General features: G+C 50.0%; 1 protein-coding gene across 5 annotated transcripts in view; it reads left to right on the top strand.

The window, feature by feature from the left end:
• Nucleotides 1-25,691, top strand: part of thada (THADA armadillo repeat containing) — an 820,576-nt gene that overhangs the window by 651,853 nt on the left and 143,032 nt on the right. For all 5 annotated transcript variants that reach the window (XM_072510451.1, XM_072510443.1, XM_072510470.1 and 2 more), the window contains 3 exons: nt 17,836-17,908; nt 18,005-18,161; nt 20,184-20,315. In XM_072510451.1, coding sequence (XP_072366552.1) covers nt 17,836-17,908; nt 18,005-18,161; nt 20,184-20,315 — 362 coding nt within the window. The remainder of the gene's footprint in view (nt 1-17,835; nt 17,909-18,004; nt 18,162-20,183; nt 20,316-25,691) is intronic.

Below are 25,691 nucleotides of genomic sequence, written 5' to 3'. Positions count from 1 at the left end.
ACCTTGTTCTTTCCTTGGACTCATATTCCTTGATTTCATAAACTATTGTGGGAAGTTCATCCCGAACCTCACAACCCTTTTGGCCCCCTTCACCATTTGCTGAAGAAGAGCCAGGCATGGACATGGGGTCCGCTGCAGCAGGCGGCCTTTACCAAGGTAAAGAAACAGTTCTCATCTTCACGACTGCTTACACACTATTACCCGGCCAATCCGCTGATAGTCACCTGTGACGCTTCGCCATACAGTGTCAGAACTGTTTTGGCTCACCGAATGGACGACAGCATGGAAAGGCTAATCGCATTTGCCTCTCAGACTCTCGCGTGGCCGAGCAAAAATTATGCACAAATCGAGAAGGAGGATTTGGCCATGGTGTTTGCAGTTAAAAAGTTCCAGAAATGCTTTTACGGACATGCTTTCATGGTAACCCCTTGCTGGAGTTGTTCAAAGAGGACGGGGTAATCCCTCCTGTCGTGTCCACACAGATCCAGCAATGGGCTTTACTGTGGCCGGCTTATAAATATGTGTTGGAAAACCATCCCGAGATGAAGATCCCTCATCTGGATGCTTTGAGTCGGCTGCCCCTGCCGACCAGGTCGCCGATGCCCGCTTGCGCCGACGAAGTCATGGCGGCATTACATTTTATGGACATGTTGCCCGTCACAGCATCCCAAATCCATCCTTGGACCCAGACGGACCCCCAGCTAGCCCAAATCCGGCACATCATTTTGTACAGGGCCCAACACTGTACATTGCCTGACGACCTGAAAGCCTTTACAATGAAGATAACGGAACTCAGTATGGAACAAAGAAAATTACAGCACAGCCTGCGCCGATCCAAGATCCTTTATCTAAACCTATCGCATCCTTCTATGGGAGATGCGTGTCGTGGTCGCGACGAAGGGTTACGGCCCATTTTGCAGGATTTCCATTTTTTTTAATGTATTTTATTCAAAACATTTATGAAAAGTTACAACACAAACTGTTCGGGGAAAAAAACTTCCCAACAGACATCTATACAGTTTGTACAGTTTTTTTTGCAGGATCTCCAAGTTGGTCCACAGCTACGTATGGTGGCCAGGCATCAGCACCAATATCAAGAAGCTTGCCCAGCAGTACAGGCCATGCCAGGAACACCTGAAGTTCCGCCGTCGGCACCCCTGCACCCTTGGGAAAGGCCAGGACGATCTTGGTCTCGACTTCATATTGGTCTTGCCGGCCCTTTCCATGGATTGATGTTCCTGATCCTGATCGACCTCCACTCAAAATGGATGGAAGTTCACCAAATGCTTTTGAACAGCTCCAACAGACAGTTAGCATGCACGGCATACAAGAGGTCCTCATTTTGGACAACGAGACTGCGTTCGCCAGCGCAGAATATGTGATCCTTTTCCGGACGAACAGGATTCACCACCGCTGCACCATACGACCCGATATCAAATGGGTTAGCCGAGCGGGCAGTTCAGACATTGAAGCTGGAGATACAGAAATAAACTATCCCTTGAGACGCGTCAGGCCCATTTCCTTTTCTTGTTATAGGACTACGACGCAAGCCACCGTGGGGGTGGCACCATCAGAGTTGCTCATAGGATAGCGCCTATGTAGATTTCCGAGCCTCATGTTGCCGGACATTGCTGAGAATGTCTGCAGCAGGCAGTAACGGTCTGAATTGTATTCAGGCTGGCATACACTTTTTCGCCGGCGACGTGCATGTCTGAAATTTCGGCAGCGGGGTCATGTGGGTTCTGGGTCCCATACTGAAGCACACAGCACCGGTGTCATGCATGTTACGAGGGCAGGATCGAGATTCGAATCAGCACATAGATCACCTCCCCAGGCATTGGCCGACCCTTCCTAGGATGAACCGGCACCGTTATTGCCACCTCCACCATGGTTCCAAGAACTCCAGGAGGCGTTAGATGCAGAGGGCAAGGAGGCGCAACCACTTGCGGCTGCCGAGGACCAGGGCACAGATACCGGAACACTAGAGGTGGTGCCACTTTGACGCTTGGCTCTAAAACAATGGTCCCACGTGCGCTACACGCTGCCAGGACCCTCATTGACGCAGCCCAAGCACCAACCAGGCAAAAAGGACCAGGGGTCCTGCCCGACAACCATCACAGAAGACGCTGTTCCAGACTCGGCGGGGGGGAGGTGATGAGTGGTGTAACCCTCACGAGATCCATGGGGTGTGGACTGTCAGGTTCCCCATAACCTCGGATGAAAACGAGTTTCCCATTAAGGGGGCAGGGCTTTCTCTTAACAAGGGAAGCCAACCGGACATAAAAATCCCAAACTGGATGTAGGTCGGATTGGGAGATCCTTCTGGGAGTGGAGTTGTATCTCGTAGTTTATTGTGTAATTAAAACCTTTGTTGCTTTCACCATCACTTCCTTGTCACTCTTTCAGTTACTAGCTTCATAAAAATAATTCTGAAAAACCTGGGGCTAGATTCTCCCAAAATGGGACTATGTCCCCACACTGGCGTTAAAACTGTGGAGTTTTACTCCCGAGATTCTTAGAAAAAAGATGAACTAATTCTGAGCCCTGCAGGGGGCTCGCAGGGACCCGGAGTAAAACTCCCAGCTTTAGCTGTGGATATGGCCCCCGCATTTCTGGTTCGGAGTCCGCGCATGTGCACGGTGGCAGCCTCCTGCGGGCGCGCCGAGCTCCATGGCAGACTCGGACTGCAGAGCCAGACAGAGAAAGGCGACCCCCCCCCCCACGATCGGCCTGGCGCCCAGGCATCAAACCGCGCGGATTTAATCCCCGACCGCCTTTAAGGCCTCCCCTGGCCTCTGATCCCCCCCGACCAGGGCGACCGCGGACTGAGTCCGCAGCCGCCATGCCAACATCCCGACAGGCAATAGGTAGTTAGTTCCACGCCGTCAGGAACTCGGCCGGTCAGGAGCGGAGATTTTCTGGGCGGGCCTCTGGCAATGGGCCCCCGGCCACACGGTGTACTGCGCGGTTACGCCGATTTTCGGGGCCCGGAGAATCACCGGACCGGCGCCAGGCCCGAGTACGGCGTGAAAGTGGATTCTCCCGGCCTAATGGTGAGTACGGTGACCGCAGCCATTTTGGATGGCCCCCTGAAAAAGGGAAACCCCGGAGTGCGGGGGTGCATCCAGAAGGTAAGTATAGTTGATCCCGCGGGAGGGGGAGGGTACAGAAACCCCCATCAGAGTAGTCACCTGGAACGTCAGGGGACTTAACAGCCCTGTGAAAGAGCCAGAGTCTTCGCTCACCTGAAAAGTATGAAAGCCAACATAGTCTTCTTCTAAGAGACACAGCTGAGGGAGACGGACCGATTGCGGGTAAGAAAGAGTTGGGTGGGACAGATGTACCATTTGTGCTGCGGGACAAGAGCTAGGAGGTTAGCCATACTGTTCAACAAGAGGACAGCATTCACATCGACAAGGACGGTTACGGACCAAGGGGGATGGGGCATCATGGTCGGCGGTGTCCTGGAAGGGGCACTGGTGGTCCTTGTTAACGTGTATGCTCCCACTGGGACGACGCGGAATTCATGAAAAAGACCATGGTGAAATCTCCGACATGGACACACACCGACTCATCATGCGGTGGGGGGGGGGGCTTTAATCGCGTACAGGACCCACGGACAGACAGATCAAACCCCAAATTGGAGTTTAAAAATCTAACATGGTGAAGGAACCAGGCACGTTCATGGAACAGATAGGGGCAGTGGACCCATCGAGGCTCACACACACAGGGGAGAAGGAGTTCTCCTTCTCCCAGGTACACGGTCTCCACCAGGATCGACTTCTTTGTAGTGGGGAAATCAGTGCTTCCGGGAGTAGTTGGAGCAGAATATTCCGCAACCGTAATCTCCGACCATGCTCCACACTACATGGATGTAAGGTTAGAGATGGGCCGGGCCCAACGCCTCCCATGGAGGTTTGACATGGCCCTCCTTGTCAGTCAGGCATTTTGTGAAATCATATCACAGGCCATAGATGGGTGCATTACCAACAACCGGAATGGGGAGGTCTCACTCTCCACGTTGTGGGAGGCCCTGAAGGCAATGATTAGAGGAGAAATTATTGCCTATAAAGCACGCTGAATAGGAAGGAGAGGGTGGCTACGCAATCGCTGGTCAACTCCATGCTGGAGGTGGACCGGCGGTACTAAACTGCCCCGACCGTAGAGCAACTGGTAGAGAGGAAAAAGCTACAAATGGACTTTGATCTGCTCTCCACGAGGATAGTAGTGGACCAACTCCGCCAGATACGGGAGACATTTTACAAGCATGAAGACAAAGCCAACCACCTGTTGGCCCACCAGCTGAGAAAGCAGGCAATCACGAGAGAAATAGCCTAGGTTAGGGACCGCAGCAGCAAGCTAGTCGCCGTGCCGGAAAGGGTCAATGAGGCCTTCTACCAGGGGCTGTACACCTCCGAGCCCCCTCCGAGGGGGACTCTGGGATGAAGCAGCTCCTCGATGGGCTGGATATGCCAGACGTGGGGGAAGATAGAAGACAGGGCCTGGAAGCACCATTAGAACTAGGGAAATCATGGAAAGTATCAACTCCATGCAGGCGGGGAAGATGGCGGGGATAGATAGGTTGCCGGCGGACCTCTGCAAAACATTTGCACCAGTGTTGGCCCCGCACTTGTGGGAGATGTTCAGAGACTCACTGGTAAGGGGTGCCTTGCCATCAACACTGGCACAAGCCTCAATGTCGCTGATACCCAAAAAGGACAAAGACCTGATTGAGTTCAGGTCTGACAGACCCATCTCGCTTCTCAATGTAGATGTGAAAGTCCTGGCAAAAACCCTGGGAAGGCGGTTGGTGAGCTGCGTACTGGACGTGGCCGCAGAGGACCAGACGGGCTTTGGCAAGGGCAGACAACTTGTAACGAACATCAGGCACCTGCTGAACATGATAATGACCCCATCCGGGGAGAGAACACCAGAAGTGATCATCTCCTTGGATGTGGAAAAGACCTTCGACAGTCGAGTGGAGATACTGGAACAGTTTGGGGTTGGACCAGGGTTCACCTCCTGAGTGAAACTCATGTACAGCACTCCCATGGCGAGCATACGGACAAACACCACCAGCTCTAAATTCTTCCAGCAGCACAGAGGCACGAGGCAGGGATGTGCGCTGCTGTTCACTCTAGCAATCGAACCACTGGCACTCGCCCTCAGAATGACAAAAGGCTGGAGAGGTTTCCAGAGTGGGGGACAAAGAGCATAGAGTCTCAGTCTATGCGGATGACCTATTCCTCTACATCTCAGACCCGCAAACCAGCATGGAAGGGATCATGAAGCTCTTAAAGAGGTTTGGAGCCTTTTCGGGATACAAACTCAACCTGAGTTTGCACTGAGTGCTGAATTTTGTGCATTTTGAGTGCTATAGTAAGAGTTTGGTGACCGAGGGAGTATAAGGCTTCATTTTTATCTAAAGTTTAGTCTTTCTTTTATTTAGTTAATTAACTTAAAAGTTGCTGTTTGGTTTAGAAGAAGGTGAATTTTCAATCAGATTTAAACAAGCTTCTACTTGTAGGCACTTGCAGCTGGAGCTTGTTAATTAGTTAATTGGATTAGGCCAGTTTTCAGAGGCTCGATTCACAGTATAAAAGTGATCCTCTACAGTGCAGACTTTGTTTGCACTGAGTGCTGAATTTGGTGCATTTTGAGTGGTATAGTAAGAGTTTGGTGACCGAGGGAGTATAAGGCTTCATTTTTATGTAAAGTTTAGTCTTTCTTTTATTTAGTTAATTAACTTAAAAGTTGCTGTTTGGTTTAGAAGAAGGTGAATTTTCAATCAGCTTTAAACAAGCTTCTACTTGTAGGCACTTGCAGCTGGAGCTTGTTAATTAGTTAATTGGATTAGGCCAGTTTTCAGAGGCTCGATTCACAGTATAAAAGTGATCCTCTACAGTGCAGACTTTGTTTGCACTGAGTGCTGAATTTGGTGCATTTGAGTGCTATAGTAAGAGTTTGGTGACCGAGGGAGTGCTGAATTTGGTGCATTTGAGTGCTATAGTAAGAGTTTGGTGACCGAGGGAGTGCTGAATTTGGTGCATTTGAGTGCTATAGTAAGAGTTTGGTGACCGAGGGAGTTAGGTGAGGAGGGAGTAAGGTGCTCCTTTCATTTTGTTTCCGACATTTCCGCAAAGAGTGAGAAGAGAGCCCGGAGTTTACAGAAAGTGTAGCTGACTTGGAGCAGAGTCGGAGGGCGGAGATCTAGTTAGTCCACAGGGCAGCTATATTCTGTCAGGTAAGAGGGGATGGAGGCTAGGCCAGTTGCATGCTCCTCCTGTAGGATGTGGGTGGTGAGGGATACCACCGGTGTCCCCGCTGACTATACCTGCGGGAAGTGCACCCAACTTCAGCTCCTCAAAGACCGTGTTAGGGAACTGGAGCTGAAGATGGATGAACTTCGGATCATCCGGGAGGCAGAGGGGGTGATTGAGAAGAGTTACAGGGAGGTAACCACACCCAAGGTACAGACCAAGAATAGCTGGGTTACAGTCAGGGGGAAAAAAACAACCCGGCAGATAGTGCAGGGATCCCTCGTGGCCGTTCCCCTTCAAAACAAGTATACCGTTTTGGATGCTGTTGGGGGGGGATGACCTACCGGGGGAAGGCCCTAGCGGCCAGGTCTCTGGCACTGAGTCTGGCTCTGGGGCACAGAAAGGAAGGGGGGAGAATAGAAAAGCAATAGTTGTAGGAGATTCAATGGTTAGAGGAATAGATAGGAGATTCTGTGGTCGCGAGCGAGACTCCCGGAAGGTATGTTGCCTCCCGGGTGCCAGGGTCAGGGATGTCTCGGATCGTGTCTTCAGGGTCCTTAAGGGGGAGGGGGAGCAGCCAGAAGTCGTGGTGCACATTGGTTCCAACGACGTAGGTAGGAAAAGGGGTGTGGAGGTAATAAACAAGTTTAGGGAGTTAGGCTGGAAGTTAAAAGCCAGGACAGACAGAGTTGACATCTCTGGTTTGTTGCCGCTGCCACGTGATAGCGAGGCTAGGAATAGGGAGAGAGTGCAGTTGAACACGTGGTTGCAGGAATGGTGTAGGAGGGAGGGCTTCAGGTATTTGGATAATTGGAGCGCATTCTGGGGAAGGTGGGACCTGTACAAGCAGGACGGGTTGCATCTGAACCAGAGGGGCACCAATATCCTGGGAGGGAGGTTTTCTAGTACTCTTCGGGAGGGTTTAAACTAATTTGGCAGGGGAATGGGAACCGGATTTGTAGTCCAGCAACTAAGGTAGCTGATATTCAGGACGCCAAAGCGTGTAATGAGGCAGTGGGGAAGGGAACACTGACAAAGGAGAGTAGTTGCAGGCACGGAGATGGGTTGAAGTGTGTATACTTCAACGCAAGAAACATCAGGAATAAGGTGGGTGAACTTAAGGCATGGATCGGTACTTGGGACTACGATGTGGTGGCCATCACGGAAACTTGAATAATAGAGGGGCAGAAATGGTTGTTGGAGGTCCCTGGTTATAGATGTTTCAATAAGATTAGGGAGGGTGGTAAAAGAGGTGGGGGGGTGGCATTGTTAATTAGAGATAGTATAACAGCTGCAGAAAGGCAGTTCGAGGAGTATCACCCTAATGAGGTAGTATGGGTTGAAGTCCGAAATAGGAAAGGAGCAGTCACCTTGTTAGGAGTTTTCTATAGGCCCCCCAATAGTAGCAGAGATGTGGAGGAACAGATTGGGAAACAGATTTTGGAAAGGTGCAGAAGTCACAGGGTAGTAGTCATGGGTGACTTTAACTTCCCAAATATTGAGTGGAAACTCTTTAGATCAAATAGTTTGGATGGGGTGGTGTTTGTGCAGTGTGTCCAGGAAGCTTTTCTAACACAGTATGTAGATTGTCCGACCAGAGATGTGGCAATATTGGATTTAGTAATTGGTAATGAACCAGGGCAAGTGATAGATTTGTAGTGGGGGAGCATTTTGGAGATAGTGACCACAATTCTGTGACTTTCACTTTAGTAATGGAGAGGGATAGGTGCGTGCAACAGGGCAAGGTTTACAATTGGGGGAAGGGTAAATACGATGTTGTCAGACAAGAATTGAAGTGCACAAGTTGGGAACATAGGCTGTCAGGGAAGGACACAAGTGAAATGTGGAACTTGTTCAAGGAACAGGTACTACATGTCCTTGATATGTATGTCCCTGTCAGGCAGGGAAGAGATGGTCCAGTGAGGGAACCATGGTTGACAAGAGAGGTTGAATGTCTTGTTAAGAGGAAAAAGGAGACTTATGTAAGGCTGAGGAAACAAGGTTCAGACAGGGCATTGGAGGGATACAAGATAGCCAGGAGGGAACTGAAGAAAGGGATTAGGAGAGCTAAGAGACGGCATGAACAATCTTTGGCGGGTAGGATCAAGGAAAACCCCAAGGCCTTTTACACATATGTGAGGAATATGAGAATGACTAGAGTGAGGGTAGGTCCAATCAAGGACAGTAGCGGGAGATTGTGTATTGAGTCTGAAGAGATAGGAGAGGTCTTGAACGAGTACTTTTCTTCTGTATTTACAAATGAGAGGGGCAATATTGTTAGAGAGGACAGTGTGAAACAGACTGGTAAGCTCGAGGAAATACTTGTTAGGAAGGAAGATGTGTTGGGCATTTTGAAAAACTTGAGGATAGACAAGTCCCCCGGGCCTGACGGGATATATCGACGGATTCTATGGGAAGCAAGAGATGAAATTGCAGAGCCGTTGGCAATGATCTTTTCGTCCTCACTGTCAACAGGGGTGGTACCAGGGGATTGGAGAGTGGCGAATGTCGTGCCCCTGTTCAAAAAAGGGACTCGGGATAACCCTGGGAATTACAGGCCAGTTAGTCTTATTTCGGTGGTAGGCAAAGTAATGGAAAGGGTCCTGAAGGATAGGATTTCTGAGCATCTGGAAAGACACTGCTTGATTAGGGATAGTCAGCACGGATTTGTGAGGGGTAGGTCTTGCCTTACAAATCTTATTGAATTCTTTGAGGAGGTGACCAAGCATGTGGATGAAGGTAAAGCAGTGGATGTAGTGTACATGGATTTTAGTAAGGCATTTGATAAAGTTCCCCATGGTAGGCTTCTGCAGAAAGTAAGGAGGCATGGGATAGTGGGAAATTTGGCCAGTTGGATAACGAACTGGCTAACCGATAGAAGTCAGAGAGTGGTGGTGGATGGCAAATATTCAGCCTGGATCCCAGTTACCAGTGGCGTACCGCAGGGATCAGTTCTGGGTCCTCTGCTGTTTGTGATTTTCATTAATGACTTGGATGAGGGAGTTGAAGGGTGGGTCAGTAAATTTGCAGACGATACGAAGATTGGTGGAGTTGTGGATAGTAAGGAGGGTTGTTGTCGGCTGCAAAGAGACATAGATAGGATGCAGAGCTGGGCTGAGAAGTGGCAGATGGAGTTTAACCCTGAAAAGTGTGAGGTTGTCCATTTTGGAAGGACAAATATGAATGCGGAATACAGGGTTAACGGTAGAGTTCTTGGCAATGTGGAGGAGCAGAGAGATCTTGGGGTCTACGTTCATACATCTTTGAAAGTTGCCACTCAAGTGGATAGAGCTGTGAAGAAGGCCTATTGTGTGCTCGCATTCATTAACAGAGGGATTGAATTTAAGAGCCGTGAGGTGATGATGCAGCTGTACAAAACTTTGGTAAGGCCACATTTGGAGTACTGTGTACAGTTCTGGTCACCTCATTTTAGGAAGGATGTGGAAGCTTTGGAAAAGGTGCAAAGAAGATTTACCAGGATGTTACCTGGAATGGAGAGTAGGTCTTACGAGGAAAGGTTGAGGGTGCTAGGCCTTTTCTCATTAGAACGGAGAAGGATGAGGGGCAACTTGATAGAGGTTTATAAGATGATCAGGGGAATAGATAGAGTAGACAGTCAGAGACTTTTTCCCGGGTGGAACAAACCATTACAAGGGGACATAAATTTAAGATGAAAGGTGGAAGATATCGGAGGGATATCAGAGGTAGGTTCTTTACCCAGAGAGTAGTGGGGGCATGGAATGCACTGCCTGTGGAAGTAGTTGAGTCGGAAACATTAGGGACCTTCAAGCAGCTATTGGATAGGTACATGGATTGCGGTACAATGATATAGTGTAGATTTATTTGTTCTTAAGGGTAGCACGGTAGCATTGTGGATAGCACAATTGCTTCACAGCTCCAGGGTCCCAGGTTCGATTCCGGCTTGGGTCACTGTGTGTCCGGAGTCTGCACGTCCTCCCCGTGCCTGCGTGGGTTTCCTCCGGGTGCTCCGGCTTCCTCCCACAGTCCAAAGATGTGCAGGGTAGGTGGATTGGCCATGATAAATTGCCCTTAGTGTCCAAAATTGCCCTTGGTGTTGGGTGGAGGTGTTGAGTTTGGGTAGGGTGCTCTTTCCAAGAGGCGGTGCAGATTCAGGGGGCCGAATGGCCTCCTGCTGCACTGTAAATTCAATGATAATCTATGATTAATCTAGGACAAAGGTTCGGCACAACATCGTGGGCCGAAGGGCCTGTTCTGTGCTGTATTTTCTATGTTCTGAGCAAGAGTCCTCCTGGTGAACTTGCAATGGAGAGGGACAGAGCTCGAGGGACTACTATTCAAACAAGCCCAAAACAAATTCCACTACCTGGGGATCCAAATAGCCCATGACTGGAAATGGATCCACAAATGGTACCTGACGAGTCTGGTGGAGGAAGTGATAAACGACCTGCAGAGGTGGGACACGCTCTCCCCCTCGCTTGCAGGGGAGAGTGCAGATGATCAAAAATGAACTTACTGCCCAGGTTCTTCTTCCTGTTCAGATCCCTCCGAATCTACATCCCCAACACAGTAGGCAAATTAATCATGCCGCTTGTTTGGGGGGAGGGAAGAACCCGAGGATCCGAAAAAGGGTTCTGCACAAAAGAAAAGAAATATGGGAGGCCCTCCCAAACCTACAGATCTACCACTGAGCGACCACTGCAGACAGAGTGAGGGGATGGGTGAGGATGGAGGAGAGTCCCTGCATAGGGACGTCCCTCCGAGCCCGAGTAACAACCGCACTCGCATCTCCCCTGACCAAACACTCAAGAGGCCCATTGGTGGTAGCCACGCTCCGAATGTGGTATCAAGTGAGACACACTTCGGCCTAACCAAAATGTCCACTATGGCCCCCATCTGTAACAACTACCAGTTCACGCCTGCAACAATGGACGTCACCTTCAAACGGTGGAGACAGGATGAGGGGACACTGACAGTTGGCAACATATAGACAGACAGCAGATTAGTGACTCTGGACAAACGCATGGAGAGGTTCCAACTATCTAAAGGGAACAAAATGAGGTGGATACAGATCAATATCTTCCCCCATAGGGAAACGACGGCATGCCCTCAGACACCATCATACTCGCTAGTTGAGGAACTGCTGGATGCAGGAAATGGAACTGTGGGGCCCTGTTGGAAGTGGTACCCTCCCCCCTGAACAAGACCAAGGGAAAATGGGAGGAAGAACTTGGCACAGAAGGGTAGCGGTCTTTGCGGTTTCAGATGAGCCAGACCACTTTATGTGGAGGGGGCCGTGCCTTGTCTTTGCCTTCCTAATCGCCCACCGAAGAATCCTGCTAGGCTGGCAATCAGCAGCACTACCCAAAGCTGCAGACTTCCTATACGACCTGTCGGTATTCCTCCAACTGGAGAAGATAAAATTCACCATCCATCGGTCAAAAGAGGGCTTCCACAGGACGTGAAAGCAGTTCACCAACTTGTACCATGACCTGTTTGCAGCCAGCAACCAATAGAGTGGAGTGGAGGGGGAGGGGATGGCCAGAAGAAGCACAGATCGTAAAGGAATGGGAAAGGGGAGGGGGGAAAGGAGATCTTTCAGACAGGGAAGGTTTTGATTATGCATTTCCCTGTAAAATCCATCCCATAGTAACCAAGGCAAATTCAAACAATGTGTTTGAAATTATTCCTTTTCAACATCCTTAATGTTTGTATGAATAACTACTGAATAGGCTCGGGAAGAATCCAAAGAAATGTGACCATCAATTTTCACAATATCTATTGATTTCTAGCTCATGGGAAAGCGATTTTTGATCTACTTAAATAATTTTCTATATTCTAATAACAATCTTTATTGTCACAAATAGACTTACATTAACACTGCAATGGAGTTTGTGGTGGTATGTATTAGGGGTCATGTGGGACTGAGAAACCGTGATGCTATTGGCTGACAGATCCCGGGTCCTGGTTGGCTGCTGACTCCTGGCTCCGCCCTGAAGGCGGAGTATAAGAACCCAAGCTTCTCCCCGCCGCTTCATTCTGTTGCTGAACTGCTGGGGCCAAGTCTCACTTAATAAAGCCTGAATCGACTTCATCACTTCTCGTCTCTCTCGTAAGTCATTGTGCGCTACAATTTATTAAGCGAGCTTAAAAGACTATGGAGCTCCGGATCGCCCTGGAATGCCTGCGGATCAGCCCCCACGCAGCGAACTCGGCAGCAGTATTTAAACACTGGCAAGCATGTTTTGAAGGCTACCTCCGAACGGCCCCCGGCCGGATCACAGAAGACCAGAAAATGCAGGTCCTGCATTCGAGGGTAAGCCCGGAAATTTACCCTCTCATAGAAGACGCAGAGGATTTCCCGACGGCGCTCGCATTACTGAAGGGCATCTACGTTCGGCCCGTTAACCAGGTCTACGCGCGCCACCAACTCGCGACGAGACGGCAAAGTCCCGGCGAATCGCTAGAAGAATTCTACGCCGCACTGCTAATTTTGGGACGGGGCTGCAGCTGCCCGCCGGTGAACGCGATCGAACACACGGACATGCTAATTCGCGATGCGTTTGTGGCAGGTATGAACTCTCCCCAAATCCGCCAAAGACTTTTAGAAAGAGAGTCGCTAGGACTCTCAGAGGCACGGGCCCTTGCAGCTTCCCTAGATGTGGCCTCGCAAAACGCCCGCGCCTACAGCCCCGACCGCGCGGCAGCCCCTTGAGCTCCGTGGACCCCCGTCGCGACAACCCCCCCCCCCCCCCCTCGCAGGCTTGTGCGGTTAAAATGCCAGACCATCCCGGGGGGGCCCGCTGCTATTTCTGCGGGCAAGCGAAACACCCCCGGCAGCGCTGCCCGGCCCGCGCAGCTATTTGTAAAAGCTGCGGCAAGAAGGGCCATTACGCGGCAGTGTGCCGGTCCCGGGGGTCACCGCAATCCCCGGAGAAGAACGAGCCCAGCATATCCCAAACGCTCCCCAACCCCCCCAGCGCCCCTTGTGCGACCCGCGGGGGCCGCCATTTTGGGTCCCGGGCACCACGAGGGGAGGATGGGAACCGCCATCTTGTGACCCCCCAGCCACGTGCGATTCATGGGGGCGGCCATTTTGTCCACCCCCGACCACGTGCGAGCCATGGGGGCGGCCATTTTGTCCACCCCCAGCCGCGTGCGATCCATGGACGCCGCCATCCTGGTTGACAACAAAGGACCCCAGCATCGACGGCTCCACGGGGTCCGAAGAAGACGCCGCGACACTACTACCACGACTGGCTTCGGTGACACTGGATCAATCACGGCCCCAGACGCTCCAGACGACGACAACAACGGTGCTGATCAATGGACACGAGACACCATGCCTGATCGACTCCGGGAGCACTGAAAGTTTTATTCACCCAGACACGGTAAGACGCTGTTTTCTGACCATCCATCCAAGCACGCAAAAGATTTCCCTAGCTGCAGGATCCCACTCAGTAGAGATCAAAGGGTTCTGCATCGCGAACCTAACGGTGCAAGGGAGGGAGTTTAAGAACTACAGGCTCTACGTCCTTCCCCAACTCTGCGCGCCCACATTACTGGGATTAGATTTCCAGTGTAACCTGCAGAGCCTAACATTTCAATTCGGCGGCCCAATACCCCCACTCACTATCTGCGGCCACGCAACTCTCAAGGTTGAACCGCCGTCCTTGTTTGCAAACCTCACCCCGGATTGCAAACCCGTCGCCACTAGGAGCAGACGGTACAGCGCCCAGGACCGGATATTTATTCGGTCTGAAGTCCAGCGGTTGCTGAAGGAAGGCATAATCCAGGCCAGCAATAGTCCCTGGAGAGCCCAGGTGGTAGTAGTAAAGACCGGGGAGAAGCAAAGGATGGTTGTAGACTATAGTCAGACCATCAACAGGTACACACAGCTAGATGCGTACCCTCTCCCCCGCATATCCGACATGGTAAATCGGATTGCCCAGTATAAGGTTTTCACCACCGTGGACCTCAAGTCCGCCTACCACCAGCTCCCCATCCGCCCAGGTGACCGCAAGTACACAGCCTTCGAGGCAGACGGGCGTCTATACCACTTCCTAAGGGTCCCATTTGGTGTCACAAACGGGGTCTCGGTCTTCCAGCGGGAGATGGACCGAATGGTTGACCAGCACGGGCTGCAGGCCACGTTCCCGTATCTCGACAACGTAACCATCTGCGGCCACGATCAGCAGGACCACGACGCCAACCTCCAAAAATTCCTCCAGACCGCTAACGCCCTGAACCTCACATACAACGAGGAAAAGTGCGTTTTTAGCACAAACCGGTTGGCCATCCTGGGATACGTAGTGCGCAATGGGATAATAGGCCCAGACCCCGAACGCATGCGCCTCCTTATGGAATTTCCCCTCCCCCACTGCTCCAAAGCCCTGAAACGTTGCCTGGGTTTCTTTTCATATTGCGCCCAGTGGGTCCCCCAGTATGCAGACAAGGCCCGCCCGCTATTACAGTCCACTACCTTCCCCCTGTCGACAGAGGCTCGCCAGGCCTTCAGCTGCATCAAAGCGGATATCGCAAAGGCCACGATGCGCGCCATCGACGAGTCCCACCCTTCCAGGTCGAGAGCGACGCATCCGACGTAGCTCTGGCGGCCACCCTTAACCAAGCGGGCAGACCCGTGGCCTTTTTCTCCCGGACCCTCCACGCCTCAGAAATCCGCCACTCCTCGGTAGCCTTCATGTTCGATAATGCACAGCGGGGCAAAATTAAAAATGACAAGATCTTAAGGTGGAGGATCGAGCTCTCCACCTTCAACTATGAGATCTTGTACCGTCCCGGAAAGCTGAACGAGCCGTCCGATGCCCTGTCCCGCAGCACGTGCCAACAGACAGGTAGACCGCCTCCAAACCCTCCACGAGGACGTCTGCCACCCGGGGGTCACTCGATTCTACCATTTCATAAAGTCCCGCAACCTCCCCTACTCTGTACAGTCACCAGGAACTGCCACATCTGCGCAGATTGCAAACCGCACTTTTTCAGGCCGGATAGAGCGCACCTGATCAAGGCTTCCCGCCCCTTTGAACGCCTCAGTTTGGATTTCAAAGGGCCCCTCCCCTCCACTGACCGCAATGCATACTTCCTGAACGTGGTGGACGATTACTCTCGTTTCCCCTTCGCCATCCCCTGCCCCGACATGACAGCGGCCACAGTCATTAAAGCCCTTGGCACCATATTCACACTGTTCGGTTGCCCCGCGTATATCCATAGCGACAGGGGGTCCTCCTTCATGAGTGACGAGCTGCGCCAGTTCCTGCTCAGCAAGGGCATAGCCTCGAGCAGGATGACCAGCTACAACCCCCGGGGGAACGGGCAAGTAGAGAGGGAGAACGGCACGGTCTGGAAGACCGTCCTGCTGGCCCTACGGTCCAGGGATCTCCCAGTTTCCCGGTGGCAGGAGGTCCTCCCGGATGCTCTCCACTCCATCCGGTCGCTGCTGTGTACCACCACTAACCAAACGCTTCATGAGCGCCTCCTTGTCTTCCCCAGGAAGTCCTCCTCCGGAACGTCGCTGCCGACCTGGCTGGCGGCCCCAGGACCCATCTTGCTCTGGAAACATGTGCGGGCGCACAAATCGGACCCGTTGGTCGAGAGGGTTCACCTTCTCCACGCGAACCCCCAGTACGCGGCGTACCCCGACGGCCGACAGGACACGGTCTCCCTGCGGGACCTGACGCCCGCCGGCAACACACACACCCCCCCGACACCGATCATCCCCTCCCTGCCACCGGCGCACCCCGCGACCGCCCCCTTCCCGGGGGGATCGGTCCTCCCCCCGTGCCCGCCCAGGAGTGAAACAGGAACAAACACCGAAACGCTCCCGGAGACGACAACGCCTGAACAAGCACCTGCACCACCACCGGGGCTGAGGCGATCGACGAGGAAGACCAGACCGCCCGCTCGACTCGTGGCATCCGCGTGACATCAAGAATGTTGTTGTATTGTAACCAAAAAAAAAAAATGTTCTTGCTAATATTGTAAATAGTTTTCACAAACTTGTACATAGCCCAGTGTAGGGCTAAAACTGTATTAACATGTCCGAAATTTTCCTTCCAGGGCCAGCCTTGTAAACCCCTACCACCATGCGAACCACCACCCCGCCGGGTTCCTTTTTAACAAGGGGTGAATGTGGTGGTATGTATTAGGGGTCATGTGGGACTGGGAAGCCGTGATGCTGTTGGCTGACAGATCCCGGGTCCTGGTTGGCTGCTGACTCCTGGCTCCGCCCTGAAGGCGGAGTATAAGAACCCGAGCTTCTCCCCGTCGCTTCATTCTGTTGCTGAACTGCTGGGGACAAGTCTCGCTTAATAAAGCCTGAATCGACTTCATCACTTCTCGTCTCTCTCGTAAGTCATTGTGCGCTACAGAGTTACTGTAAAAAAAAAAAAAACTAGTCGCCACATTCCGGCACCTGTTCGGGTACACGGAGGAAGAATTCAGAATGTCCAAATAACAGGATTATTTAATTTGTAAGCAGTATTCCTACAATATGCATTGAGAAATCTCAAGAAAATATAAAAGACTGAAGTCTGGAGAAGTTCCATTACTTAACTTTTAATTCTGCTGTAATAAGCCATGTTTACTGTTGTGAAGAAAGTTGGTATTTTTAATATTTTTGAGTTTTGTTGTGTTATTCTGTGAAGCAGGCTTGTTAGTGTATGTGTGTGTGACTAATTAAACTGAAGACACTTGGGTTGCAAGGTTTAGGACATCAATGGGATGTAGGCATGATGAGACATGGGGAAGGATTGTTCATTCACTACGAGCGCAAATGCCAACATGAGCGCAAGTTTTCCGATTTTTACCACCCCCGCCAGTGACGGATTGTATTTTCAGTATATTTAAATGTCATAAGCTGGCATCCCCAGCGTATTGTCCTCCCACATTGTCAGCGAGGTTTACAACATGTTTTTAAAAACGTAAACCAGGCGGAGGAAACTCGCCAGGAGCGCATAGGTAGGTATAACCCTTGAGGGTAGAGGAATGTAGCTGGGCAGTACCCTGGCACTGCCAGGGAGTGATAGTGGACAGTGCCAGGCCTTGGGAGCTCCATTGGAGGAGTGGTTCCCCTTGTCCATGGGTGGGGGTTTTGTGCATGTTGGGGGGAGGATTCTCCATGTGAATGTGGGGGTTCCTATTTTTCTTATCAGAGATTGGGGTGCACTTTGAAATCGGCGCCCCAACCTCAGAATTCCTGATGTTGCCAGCTTTTTCTTGCCCTGCCCCGCCAGTGAGCTGTATGTGTTTTTCTTGCCTCAGCCACCAATGCACTTGAAGTCAATATGGCCAAGTTAAATTTTCTGTAAATAAATAAACCGTGTAGGTTGGCAGTCATCTTGGTGTCCAATTATCCAACTGCTTCAAACATGCAAGGTGCAAAACATGAATCATGGTAGAGAGTTGGGAATAGTATCCAAGAAGCACATAGATTTTTGAGGATATTTAAAAGAATACCTTGAAGGGATAAATATGTCAATGTCTAAATTTATTTCTTCAACTGAATATAGATAGTTGTATTTTTATTTTGAATTTAAGCTGAACATAGACATTAACTGCATTTTCTTGTAATTTTTAGTCTTGAGATGCAGAGTGTCACACTCACGTTGGCTTCAAAGCTGGTGATCCATCTAATGCTGAAGAAGCAGGAGGTAATGGAAACAAACTACTTGTATAACGATGAATCAATATGCTACCTCTGGGAGAGGCTTCTATAGCTTTCTCATATATGGCTCTGGTCTCAACAGAAATCCTTGGATTCCATAACTCAGGATCTCAGACAGTGGGTTCATTTAGTTGCACAGAGTTGTGGAGTAGAGCAGCAGACAGAAATCCGATTGACAGCTGCAAAAGTCCTCATTGATGCTGTCCCATCTTTGCTTGCCAATAAACAACTTTATTTTGGTGAGTAAATACTTCAGGCCAAATAGAAGATGTCGACAGGAAATGTATTTGCTGCTGCTCTGTGAATTGATGCTTGGATCCAAATACATTTGCATCTGATTTGTTTGTATTCTTCCCCCAGAGATATTTGTTAATACATTGTACAGTATTCTCATCTTACATTATACATTGCACATATTTATAATGTAATTCATTCTTTGGTAGCTTAATATTTCTACGACTCATTGAACTATCACCTCATTCAGGACAGTGGTTCTTCACATTTAATCAAAGCTTGCTTTAAATGCACTGAGCACCCCACAAAATCTTGTTTTACGCATGTTAATTAATCATAGTTGAAGGCCCACCTTATCTGGTCTTAACAATTGTCAGTTCATAAAGAGTAATTCTGATTACTTATATTGATTTCAAATCATGAGATTTCATGGTTTCCCTGTGGCGGCTACATCTGATCCAAATCTTACCTACCTGTGCTTCGTCGGTAAATATTCCGATGAGAAAGACATATAACATTGTGAGCTGTAGGAAATTTAGATCAGGTACCTCTGGTTGCAGGAGAATAAAAACACATTTTGTTATCAAGAGTGATTTTATTAATATAATGCCGTACTTGGAAACAGATTAAAGAAAACGTGTTGTGATGAATAATTTGTTATCAGCAAATGTAACTGTTGCAGATTACATTGATTGTAAGCTCACTTAAAAGCCTAGTAACCAAAGGTATGTCCAGGTCCAATACCATACAGACTTGAACGTCCCCATTCAAGTTATACTCTGCTGATTTCAACAGGGACAGTAAGTCAGGTGCTATAATTGATCTTAGCATTTAGGAATAGGGGATATCAGCCCCATGCCTTGCTTGTAATCATTATCCAGTGGCCTATGCTGCAGCGTATAGCCTAGCAATGCAATGGCACCATATCACTTTTCAGACTCAAACTAAGGCTAAGAGCCCAATATGGTGGATAGGCACATACGCACAGGTTGTACTGGATGTATGACTCCCGCCGTATTAATAAAGGTATAAATTGTGGCACCTAAACATGGGGGTTTGGAACCCAGAACCTAGCCTGCATTTCTGGTTTCTGACCCTTGATTGCAAATCCATTTAGTAGTGTTTAGGAAAACATGGTCAAAATTACAAATGCTTTAATAAAATATTTTCAAAAAAAAAAGGAAAACATGGTCTACACGCCACCCAACTAGCCGTCCCTAAAGGTGGATCCCGAAAGGGAAGGCTGGAAACACTAAAAAGATCTTTTTTTTTCAAATACTCAGCTGATGTTGGAGCAACTTCTGGTTTCACTGCAGTCCCGAAGATCATTACAAGACACTCCACGCATTCTTGTCTCCTCCTCCCAAAGCCCTTCCCTATACCGATAACACTTCATCTCCCATTCCTGATCGTTGCTCCCTTCTCACTCATGATTTCCCCCCTTCTGTCCGCTTTCACTATCCTGATCGAGACTCATTTTCCTCTCAGTTGTGCTTCCCCATAATCCCTTGCGTAGTGGCCTTATCTCTCTTGATCAATCCTCTCCACTGCCCCAAACCCCCCCCCCCACCCTGCACTCAATTACCCCATTCACCATTTCTTTATGCTTACCCCCATTTCTACTCCTATCGCCCCAAGACTGAGGACCACTGACAGTAATTTGGCAGCCCAGCATTGAAATCATCTTTATTGGCAAGATGCCTGGAGGATAAATAGGCTGTTGCAAAGTAATTTCTAAGCCTCTAAGTATTTGCACGTTAATTGATAATAGAATACTGTATCTTTTACAGTGAAATAGCCTGCTGATTTTTATTGTATAATCTCACAGATGAGTTTTGATCACTTAATTGAGGTATGCAAAAGTAGCCTTACAACCAATCAGAAATTGATTGGGGGTCCTGGAAAGAAAAAAAACCTTGTTATAAATGCAGCTAATAAAAATTCTCCTTTAAATATTTCTACATTTGCAACAGGATTATTTCAGATCCCTGTCATTGTGTAATTATAAACCCCTTTTTGTGATACAGATATTCTGGATACTTTAACACTGTGGAAATGTATTTTCATCCTTCTACAAGATGAAGAACAAGTGGTGAGGGACAAGGCCACAGATATTATACAGATGATTCCACATTTCCTGAAGGCTTGTAAGAAAGATGGTATGATGCTTGTTTTTTCACCTATTTCTCAAAGAAGCTGAACATGTAACCAAAATAATTTTTGCACATATAAAAAGGATATCCATCTTATAATAGTGGCCATTAAGATTGAAGCACAAAGTACATATTTGGTTCAGTGTGGGAAGGTACATCTTTGTTTTGTAAGTGTACAGTTTCAAAACAACAGGTGCGATTTTCCTACCACAATGTGCCCGGCGATGATCCTGTCGAGCCAATTTTGAGTTACCCGACTCACTACACATGGCACGATCCCCTCGTTGGGCGTGATCGAGATAATCATATTTAAATGAACCATTCGGCTCATCTAAATATGTGCAGCCCGTTTGAAACAGCAATCTCCCGGTTCCCAGTCGTCACCGGCTGCACCTGCAAAGCCTCACTCGGGCGTGGATTAGTACTGGTCTCTACAAGCAGAGACCAGGCGTGATGGCCACATGGGGGGGCTCGGAGGCCATTTGAGCCCACCGGCTGGTGGGGGACCATGCAGGGCAGTGCCCAGGTGCCAGGGGCACTGCTAAGGGGCGGGACTTCAGGGGGTTGGAGGGGATTGGTCAAGCGGACTTGTAGTGATGGCGGTGGGGGCGGGGGGTAGGTTTCACATCGGGGGTTAGGGGTGTTGTCAGTGTCTGTGTGGGGTCACGCTGTCTGATAAGTTTTAGTCTCCCATTACAGAAAAAAATTCTAAGCCTGGGGATTTACCAGTAAATAACTCCCCAAGCTCCAAATAAATGACTACATGTGGGTGAATACTGATCTGGATCGTACCAAACAAATCTGTCGTGAATCACCCCGGCAAACCCGCCGTAAATGACACTTAGGATGCGATTTAATGGAAAAGTTTCTAAGTGTGGTAGCGATCGAGAACTGCCGTGAGCTTCCCAATGCTCGCCCTGGCGAGGACGTCGCCGGTATCAAATGTTAATTGATTCACTTATCGAAGACCCAAGGGCTTCAACCGCAAATGATGACCCCGCCGGCTGTTTCTCCAGTCAGCTCCCAGCCAACAAGGGGGAGCACCACTTAAACCGATCCCACACCAGCCCCGCCTGCCACCCCCGTCTCGACCTGGCACTAACCTCGCCCAGTAGCATGCAGTGCTGCCCACGCCTGCCCCTCATCTCTCTCTCCTCCCCCCCCCCCCCCCCCCTCCCCCCCCTCACTCTACGATGGAAGAAGCGACCGGCTCATAATGTCATCTGTGTGTCCCCACAGGAGAATTTGGCCCACAACAGACGAGAGAGAGCCAGACAAACGGCGGGGTGCTGGACATCAGAGTCCTCGCTCTCTACGAGGAACGGGCCCTGGAGGTCACGGGGTGGCCAAGGACTGGTCAGTTACCGACGTAGACGTTGGCATATGGCGCAGAAGTGTGGATCCATTGGCCACCACCCAGATGGCCTGTCACACATGAGATGTTAATGCCATACAGAACGATCCTTCCCCTCTACTGACCACATGACCATTATCCCTCAGGATCTCCATCTGACGGTTCTGTCCAGTGGCTCAGCATATATGGCTGGTTTAGCACACTGGGCTAAATCGCTGGCTTTTTAAGCAGACCCAGGCAGGCCAGCAGCACGGTTCAATTCCCGTACCAGCCTCCCCGAACAGGCGCCGGAATGTGGCGACTAGGGGCTTTTCACAGTAACTTCATTTGAAGCCTACTTGTGACAATAAGCGATTTTCATTTTTTCATATACTGGTGAGCACCACACAAGTGTAGGCAGGAACACCCAGGCAAGACAGCAGTCGGAGGTCTGCTGGATCCCAGGACCCAGCTCGTTCCTGTCAGATGCTGAGCCTGTGGACCAGGCTTACCCAGAGCTGATGCAGTCCATAGGGTGTGGCCGTGATATTCAGAGGGGGACGTCAGTGACACTTTAGCAGGTCCTTGGCCGATTGGAGGAATCCCAGAGGCTCCAGGCGCAGGAAATAGCAGCGGCAATGCATGTCACAGAGGCTAACACTGCTAGGGTAGCAACTGCCTGGTGCACAACGTCAGCAGCATGAGTGGTGGCATCCAAGGTGTGGTTCAGTCAATGATGACCATGGCTGAGGGCCTCAGTAGCATGTCTGACATGATGGAGGACCTGCCCTAGTCCCAGCTGAAACTTTCTGAGGCACTGCGGAGCATGTCCCAGTCTCAGGTGGGCATTGCTGAGACATTCCAGAGCATGTCCCGCCTGTAGCCGGGGGTACGTGTCCTTGTCATAGCTGGTCCTTTCCAGGGTGCTCCAAAGCATGCCCCAGTCATTGAGGATTATCGCCGAGGCCGCCGACGCCATGGTGCAGATATTGCGGAGCTGCCAGGGCTGGCAGACCCAAATGCCACAGGGGCAGACAGGGTTCAATCCAGCTGCCCCTCCATCCTGAGGTTATGCCCAGGGCCTTATAGGCACCGACTGGGAGGAGGGAGCGCTGGGTGCCAACGTGGATCCACCCTATGGAGTGGCATCGGCAGCCACCAGATCCCTGAGGCCACCTCCCTCCCCCGCCCGCCAACAGTGGCACGTCTCGGAGTCAGCGCCCAGAACAGGGTGGCACAATGTCACCAGCAGGTTGGTCGGGTACCTCTGGCCCCCGGGCACCCAAAGGACACCTGCTAGGGGCATCAAAGGCCATGGGGTGCGGTATGCAGTAGGCTGCCTCCACCTCTGATGTACAATCTGGGGACACCAGATGCAACGGTAGATCATGGAAGGCCAAGCAGATCACTGAGAGGGCACTGGGGGCATGGTGGGTGAGGGGGCAATGGGACGTAGGGGGGTGAGGAGGGCAAGAGGTGGGAGGATGGGTTGGGAGAGGTGGGAAAGGGGGCCGGCACCATTGGGGGCTAGGGACAGTTGGGGACACATATGTACAGCATTAAAAAACTTGCACCCAAGAAATATGACGGTTCTGGCACTTTCTTCTACAATGCAGGCCGACCTCAAAACCTCTTCAACAGTCCCCTGAGCATGGTGGTCCTGGATTCACCCCCCCCCTCCCCCTCTCCCCTCTTCAGGCACACCAGCTGCATGTGACGGGTGTGAGCGAGCACTCAGCTTCTTGTTGGGGCCCGGTCCATATCAAAGTTTATATTTTTAGCTTCTCAGGCAAACAGGGCATCCATATTTCCTCATCACACGGGCTAGAATGGGGAGTTGTGCGGCATCTCACAAGCTGCAGCCCACAAGTGCATTTGTGAGGACCTGCACACAATGTTACCTGGACCGGGCGCACACACCAACCCTCTGGTCGTGGAAGTGTCCCTGGTGCTTGGGCCCAGCCCCTGGGTGTTCGAATGTCGGCTGCTTCATCTGTGGTGTTGCTTCCTGTAGTGTTCAGGCACAGTGTTCAGGCATCACGGTCTGATTGGGATGCCAGGCAAAAGATACCACATGACAAGTCTCCCCACGGGAATCCACTTGGGAGCTGTGAAGTGCTCACTTAACTACAATTGCCAATTTCCTATTAACAATGGCCTTCAGACGAGTGGCCAGAGGCCTCCACGGTCAGTGGAGTTATGGATAGTCGGTGGGACAGACAGGTAGGGGCTGGTGTTGCACCTGTTCTAGGTACGCAAGATCTAGGGGGTGGCATGGCGGACTCGTGGGCTCTTATGCACCCACCACACCCCCGCTGGCAGCTCCCCGACCCCGAGCACTGGGGCAGTAAGCCCAGTAGTCACGTGTTCATTGCCCGGGAGCGTTTTTGGCTACTCACCTCCTCGGAACCCCACCGCAGCCATTCCTCCAGCTTCACGTTTTTAAAATGGTGTGCGAATCGGCATCCATGTCACCACTTGCTGGGGAGGTGGTTAGATACGGGGCCGTTCCCAATAATTGTATGGAGTTTGGCTTTAAGTGGTGATTATTGGTGTCACGCCATGGCGAGATCCTGATTTCACCAACAGGAGCGGGCCGGTTAGATCACAAACCAATCACCACCTGGCACAGTTCCCAATTTTGGCCTATCCCGTGATCTAACAGCCACGATGGCTCTTGCTCAAGCGTGATGCGGCCGTAAAGTTGGACCCTCAGTCATTTTTGGGGTGAATCACGCCCTACATATATTTTCTGAAGCGATCAGATGCACTGTACTTCTGTGAAGTGTATAAAGATTCAGTAACATAAGGACACACTCATGTTCAATTTAAATTACACACAGAACATGGAAAACATCTGATTGGTAGGATTGAAACTATCTCTAATTCTCTGATTGGTAGAATGGAAGGAGTCTCTGGTGGAATAGAAAATGTCTCTGATTGGTCTACGCAAAATGTCTCTGGTAGAATGAAGGATGTCTCTGATTGCAGCTCATTTTAGCTTCATAAAATGGAGCTGCTATTTACTGCTATGTTATAGAAGCAAAGCTTCCTGCAGGTAAAGGCACTTTTCCCCTTCCTTTCCCTCCCACAGGATCTCTTGCTCTGCAGCAGTCCAACAGGGGGTGCAATGTCCTGGCACTATCATTCTTAATGTACAAATCCAGATAGTTGATGTAATTTGGGTAGTTGACCAGTGAGAATATAGGGTCCATGCTTGGTTGGCAGTAGCTATTGATAGATGGCAGTAAGGAACAGGCACCCTGGGGATTATTTCTTTTCTGCCTTCCAACTTTAGGTTCATTGTATTGTCCTTGTTGAAACCAGCTAATCAAGCACAGTCTGGGAATGGGGCATATATGAGGATTTATTACCATATCTGGAAGGCCCTTTATTTTCAAACAACATTTTTTAAAGGCTCTACCTGTGAGTTGTTACACTTGTGGAGCTAAATGGTTTTGAACCACAGCCTAGATAAGTCAATCCCTTTTTGACCTTTTTGTTAATACAAATTTCAGTTTCACTTCACATGTAACTAAGAGTTTGAGCATTTATGGAATGTTGATACCTACTTATGACTATCCACTCAGAATCACAGAATTGTTACGGTGCAGAAGGAGGCCTTTTGGCTCATCGTGTCTGCACAGCCACACTGGGTCTTGCATTCTATTCATGTTATGTAAGTGATTTTTCATTCTCAGTCTTAAATTTAGTTCACCAGCCAATAGATGCAAGCTGAGAACTATATTTGAATCAGCCTCTGTCTTTCAATGCTGACTTACCAGTTTGATCGTTTTCACCAGTATAACATTTCCTTTCATTGGATTATAGGTGTTTAGGTATGCTGTAACTGTATGTTCATTCATGACTATACATACCAAAAAGTAATTTACTGTGGCATTTTGCTTTATTAATACCTCCAAATTGGATTATTCCTGTTACCAGAATGAAATGTGAAAGGTATGTTTAATTTATTAAGGTAGATGTTACAAAGAACTGCAAACTTGTTATTCAGTCAGTGGTGCACTGGTATCGTCCAAGTTTATCAA

The sequence above is a fragment of the Scyliorhinus torazame genome, chromosome 1, assembly GCF_047496885.1.
Source record: "Scyliorhinus torazame isolate Kashiwa2021f chromosome 1, sScyTor2.1, whole genome shotgun sequence".
NCBI lineage: Eukaryota > Metazoa > Chordata > Chondrichthyes > Carcharhiniformes > Scyliorhinidae > Scyliorhinus > Scyliorhinus torazame.
Note: the sequence above shows the minus strand (reverse complement) of the source record. Positions and strands in the feature narration are given on the sequence as shown.